Source organism: Notothenia coriiceps, unplaced genomic scaffold (genome assembly GCF_000735185.1).
Source record: "Notothenia coriiceps isolate Sejong01 unplaced genomic scaffold, NC01 NC01_scaffold00004483, whole genome shotgun sequence".
NCBI lineage: Eukaryota > Metazoa > Chordata > Actinopteri > Perciformes > Nototheniidae > Notothenia > Notothenia coriiceps.
In genome coordinates, this window is record NW_011337184.1 from 329,039 (window position 1) to 335,312 (window position 6,274).

At 41.9% G+C, this 6,274-nt stretch overlaps 1 protein-coding gene and 1 long non-coding RNA gene across 2 annotated transcripts; both read left to right on the forward strand.

Moving 5' to 3' along the window:
• Positions 1-632: 632 nt before the first annotated feature.
• LOC104942310 (uncharacterized) lies at positions 633-1,043 on the forward strand. The gene is made up of 3 exons (XR_797997.1): positions 633-686; positions 795-847; positions 929-1,043. It is a non-coding gene; the product is annotated as an uncharacterized lncRNA (long non-coding RNA).
• A 679-nt stretch (positions 1,044-1,722) lies between these two features.
• Positions 1,723-3,757, forward strand: LOC104942323 (GPI ethanolamine phosphate transferase 2-like). Its single transcript, XM_010767527.1, has 3 exons — positions 1,723-2,143; positions 2,226-2,431; positions 3,686-3,757. The coding sequence occupies exons 1-3, from the start codon at positions 1,990-1,992 to the stop codon at positions 3,755-3,757; spliced, it is 432 nt and encodes a 143-aa protein (XP_010765829.1). The 5' UTR covers positions 1,723-1,989.
• The last annotated feature ends 2,517 nt before the right edge of the window (positions 3,758-6,274 follow it).

Genomic DNA, 6,274 nt, shown 5'->3' on the forward strand with positions numbered 1-6,274 from the left:
ACCATGGCCCCCCAGCTGGCCCCATCCCTGAGCGGAAGAGGATGAAGAACCTGAGGCTTCTGATGAAGAGGAGGGAGCAGTCTGGCAGCAGGTGGAGCGAGAGAGTCGCTGAAGATCCAGGTAAGTCTCACTTTGGCTCTTCAGGTCACCTCATGGCTCCCTTCTTGACTCTGGCACGTCTCTGTGCTCTTCCTCTCGCTTTTCTTCTTGCTCCTCCTCTCGCTCCTACTCTCGTTCCTCCTCACGCTTTTCCTCTAGCTCCTCCTCTCGCTCCTTCTCTCTGTCTTTTTCTAGCTCCTCCTCCTCTCGCTCTTCCTCTAACTTCTGGTCTCTTGTGCCGACAGCTCATCCGACCAGGATCACCCTCAGAAGGCCGCAGAGGAGCAGCTCCTCTCTCCAGACCCCCCGTGAGCCTCTTGAACCTGCTGCACCCTGGGAGGCTCAGCCGGTAGGGAACGTCCCTGTGAAGAAGAGCATCCGGCTTCTGATGAAGAAGAGGACCCAGGTGGGGGGAGCAGTGCGTCACAGTAAAAAGATATAAATGAAATTGTTAAATGTTATTTCCACATTTCAGGGTAATGTGTTTATTCTTAAACTTTTTAACTATTTAATGTAATTTGACATTTGCTTATAGAGAGGAGAGGAGGTGGGAGGCAGAATTAAGTGTGACCTTTCATGCAAAAAAGGTAAGAACCAAGTTATCTAATATTATTACCAGATTTCAGGAAGTTCAGCTCATCTGTTTACAAGTTATTTGAAGACCTACAGTACATATTTTTCCTTTTTGTTTTTAGAGAGAGGAGAGGAGATGAGAGGGCAGTATGAAGCTCAAGATCTCGTGCAAAAGGTAAATATCAATGTATTTAATGTTTAAATCAGAATGAATGTAATGATGAATTACTAATCTGTTCACTTTTATTCTCTGAAGTCTTTTTGTGTGAGGAGATGAGGAAAGAAGCTAAAAAGCTGAATCGGGAAATGTAGTGAGAAGAAGAGAAGATGGAAGCGCAATATAAAGTGAAAACATATCATTAATTGACTTAATTAATGCTGTGTGATGGATTTGGTGTGTACTTACTTAGCCAGTCATGATTAATTTGTGAATAAAGTGTTTTAAATAAATTGTCAAAACTGGAGGAAATATCTCATTTTATTTTATTTTTATCTAAGGGTTTGCATTTAAAAGGTTCTATAATTCTCATATGCACAAAGCTACAGTGTAGAAATAGCAATGAAATTCTTCTGACCTGAGCTCCTCCAACAATGCAACATATATAATAAAATACAAAATAAAAAGTAGTGCACAAAGTCTATATGTAAATAGAATATGATATGTACAAGAACAGATATTATTATTATATTGATATTGTGTGTTGGAGAATTAAACGTCCGATGTGAGGTTTATGAAGGTTAATTCTTGAGAGTTGGGTACTGACCAGTACTGACACATTAAGCCTAAAAAAATCCTTTCCAGTGAGACCAAAATCACACTCTGGGTTAGTGGATAATGAATTCACAATAATAATATAAATACATAAGGACCATTTTTTTTTACGTGTTATGTGTGTATAGAAGGCACCCATACACAATAGTGAACTCTCTGTATGGACCACACGAAGGAGTGGAACAGGTTAACATACATCTAAATTGTTCTTTAGAAAAAGGCGTTTCGATCTTGTTTGACCCTACGTGTTACCCGTAGTTCCATGCTATCAATGCGGAAGCGACTATGAACGGCTACAGCGCCAACTGGTATTAGTGTTTTTATTGTTAATTTCAGCCATTAATATATAATCTAAAGTCCGTTTATTAAAAACCGAATTAGGTGGCTTTGTAATACGTTGTTTCAAAGTACTTCCATCTTAAAATGGGATGTTATGGCTTTCTATCTTCACCTATATTTGGGTAAAGTGTGTGGAAAGCGTCATGTTTGCTAGCTAGCATCTTTACAAACAAACCCGTCCCTTTAAGTGTCCGTCAAACAGCAACATGAAAGTTCGCTCGTCCGTGTTTGCCTCGTTCATTTTAATACTTGAGGGGATTGGCGTGGCCCTCTTTCTGCGGGGTTTTTTCCCCGTCCCTCTCAAGTCTTCCGTCTCATCCAAGAACAAGCTGTCAGACCTGCCCGTGGAGCCGCTGACAGGTGAGCTCACACACACTCACCTGCGTGTGTGCATGTGTGTTGGTCATCTTTCAAAACTCTTAAACTTCATTTTTTATTACAGGAAGTTCTCCCAACTCATCCCGCCTCCCACAGCCCCTGTTTAAGAGGGTGGTTATAATGTTAGTGGATGCTCTGCGGGAGGACTTTGTGTTTGGACCCAATGGCCGCATGTACATGCCCTACACCCGACACCTGGTGGAGAGGGGCTCTTCACACAGCTTCGTGGCCAAGGCAAGACCCCCCACCGTCACCATGCCCAGGATCAAGGTAAGGAGTTTGTGGGACACTCGGGCAGTGTTGGAAAAAGTACTCAGATCCTTTACTTGAGTAAAAGTGCAAATATCATGGGCGTCACTTTGTTAGAAAAAGTGGTGGGGACACTTTATTCCAATTTTTAAAAAAAAAACACTACTGCATTAAGCGCCCCCGCAAACAATACATGTGTACATCCATATGCTTGCAATGCTTTTTTAAACTAGTACAGTAACTATGCTAGGCTGCTGCAAAGCGGGAGCAACAATTGCTTTACTATTCTCCATTCAGTTATTCATAATATTAAACGTGTAGCAGGTGCAAACTGCACCACTTGGGTTACCAGAAATACACCCAAAAAGTGTGAATACTCCTCCAGATTGCACATGTTCTCTTGTGTAAATAAAGCTTTCTCAAAGTGTACAATGCTTTGTGCACGCTATTTTCAGAACATTTAAACAAATGATCCTAATGCAAAGTGCTGGGGACACAATTGGCCACTTCCAAAAGTGTCCCCAGCATCCCCAGTATAAATGAAGCCTATGGCAAACACTAAAATATTCATTACAATTAAAAGTAAGCAAGTATTATCATTAAAATGTACTCAAAGCGAAAAAAGTAAAAATACTGATTTAGCACAATGAGTGTGGGAGAGAAACTCCATTACCATTTATGGCCAAGGAACATAGATGCATACAAAATTGCACAAAACGCTATAATTGTAATTAATTGTTACTAAATACCACAACTGTCTTACCAACATAAACATTTATACATAATGACACACCTAAATGGTTCTTACACTAAGTTTTTAGCCTATTGCAAATAAAGTAATCAGCCTGAGTTTGGAAAGAGTGAGCACATTGCAGGTGCATGACGTTATTGAGCTGAAACACTGAGACTGTTGGCAGCCTGGGAAAAAGTCTGCATTTAGTTGTCAGTGCTGCTGGAAAGATTTTGCTAAGGAGGTGATTTTCTGGGAAAAAGAGCATCTCGGTATTGTCTCTATGGCTGCTGGGCAGCGCGGAGGTGGAGAGGCATCTAACTGAAGTTGTCAGGTGGAGCAGAATATTGTCAGGGCAGAATAAAAGGCAGATTCCATGCTTCAGCAGGGGTTGAGGGGGACAGGGGAGGTGGGGGGGGTGGGGGGGGGGGACAGAAATGTGCTGACAGCAGCAAGCTGTTTTAAAGATGGAAGAAGATTGGAGGCAATACGCATCCTGAAGTTGGACAGATTCCTCCTCAGCGATGTCTGATGAATGTGCTCAGGCAGGTTCAGGTCAGAGAGGGCAGCATGTGTTGGTGGACACTGTCAGAGATAGTGGACAGGATAAGCGCTGAAAACAAGAAGAACAACTCTGCAGGAGAAACAGGATTTCAGGAAAAAAACATCAGAGCACTCTCAATAACAACATATTTTCTGAAAGCTGAGCCAACAAAGGATGATACTGTCTTGGTAGCATCTTACTTTGACGTAATAAATATTAGCAACATTTTCTTTTATACTGATTAAATACATGTCTATATTTGTAATGGTGTCCAACTAGGGCCTCAACTAGGCTACTTTACCTGAATCTGCAGAATTAATTTAAATTTTTGGATAGTTGTTTAGTCTATAAAATGTCAGAAACTTTAGAAAAATGCAAATCACAGCTTTTTAAAGCTTTCTTTGCCTGACCGACCTTAGAAAACCCAAACATAATTAGCTCCCTATCTCGCCAGAAAAGCAGGACATGCTCCCTTCTGAGAAACACTTCAAATGATTTATTTATGTTCCATCTCATGAGACAGGAAAACCCTCACAATTAAAAAGTCAGAACCAGGGCCTCCAATAGTTTGGTGTTATTGCCTTTCATGACCTCATACACTTTATTGATATTGGTATAAGTAGTTATACCAAATATTTCTCAATCATCCAACTACTTCTTTCCGCCCTAGTCTGTAAGATGTCAGAAATCAACTGACAATGTAATTTCTAAGAGTCCTAAATCACATGTTTTATTTGACCAATGACTAAATGAAAAGATAAACATTTAATCTATAACAAAGAATATTCTTTCTATTGTAATTTTTGAGGGAAAAGCCTAGTTAATGAGTCAGATTTTTACTTGAACAAACAATAGTTGCAGCCACATACCATTAATCAATTACATTGCTCTATTTAACTCTTTGTTTATTGAGTTGTCAATCAATTGAAAGCACTACTTCCCTTCTTATTTCTAATACATTTGATTTGTTGTTGACGTGCTAATCAAGTTGAGTTTTTACAAAAAAACAAAAAGCGGTGTTTAGGAGAGATGTACTTTTGATGATGTTTACATCCGCATTTGTTCCTTTGGAATTTTAAAGGGGCCCTATGCTCGTTTTCGCTTCAATGTTCAGAAAGCTCATTATTTTTCTCATACTGCCTGTCCTGCAGCACCTCTTTTCACCCTCTGTCTGAAACCAGAGCCCAGTCTGCTCTGATTGGTTAGCTGGCCGGCTCTGTTGTGATTGCTCAACAGCTTAGGCGTTGTTTACACGGGGACCGAACGGGTGTTATCCGGTACAGTTCTCTATCGTATGGACGGTTCCTTCACACGAGGCCGTAACGGAACCGCGGAAACGGGGCCCTCAAACGATAACGGGCCCCAAAGTGGGTAGATCTGTGGACGGAACGCTCTGGGGGGCCAAACGGCTCCGTGTGTATGCCCTATACGCCATAGCCCTGCCTCTCCTGCTCACCCCTGTGTCACCCGCATCATTGCTGATGTGTTTCGCCAACAACAACAACAACAACAACCGAGTGTTTCGAGCCACGTCCCACGTCCCGGTATCTCGCAGGACAGTGCACCCAGCAGGAGCCTCCAGCTAGATTTGATCGATATGGACATAAACGCGAGTGAAGTTTAATCTGACCGAAGAGAGAGATCAGAGATCAGCTGCTGCTGACGGAGACACGCAGCTCTGCATGATCACCTGCAGCTCCGCCCGCTGAGATTGAGCGGTGAGCGGAGCAAAACACACACTTCAAGTTAGATCATCACCCTTAGCTATTTTAATTACCTCTCAAACTACCTAAACTAGTTATAAATATGTTTATTTTTACTGTCGGGTTACTCCTTACTGATCAGCCAGCTGCAAAATGGAGACGGATATGACGGCTGTCAGGAGAGGTGAGGGAAAGAGAGACTCTCTCCGTTATTATTCTTATATTAATTATATAGTCGTTATCAATTTGTTTTAAAGCTCAATAAATAACAAAAGAAAGGACTTGACCGGCACTTTTTTCAAATTTTGTCGGAAAGATTTAACTTTACGGACATTTGAAACCGTCGAAAAACAGAAGGGCCATACCATGCTTGGAGGTCTTCTTGCTGCTTTTGGTGTTATTTTTGGCGGAAAGTACACGCATTACAGCCCGGCATAATGTAGTACTAACAGCGTCTCAGTGGGTTCGAGCGTTTTCAATGTGACGGCACGTTTGTTGAGCCATGCGGATGGAAGACTTGTTTTTGATATCGAAATTCGGTTCATTTTCGGTCGTCTCCGTGAAATTGGGGCCTTAGAGATGTGTCTGTAATGTCCCTCCCTTTTTGCCTACTAAGTATGTGGTAGAGTGCTAGTCCAATAGAAAGAGGCGAAGCATAGCCGTGAAATCTTTTGCTCAGGGGGTGCTGCCAAAGGGGGAGGGAGCCGCTTAAAAAACAGAAGAAACAGGCGTGCCCGGCGGGACGGCTGTCAGCGATTACGAGCCGCATAAAATTGTTTGTTAAAGGCGAGACACGGCAGGCAAAAACACGTTTTCTGCACTGGTAAGATATTGAGATGTTTGTGCCTATTTGATTCATAATATGTTTTCTTTCGGCTTTTGAAGGA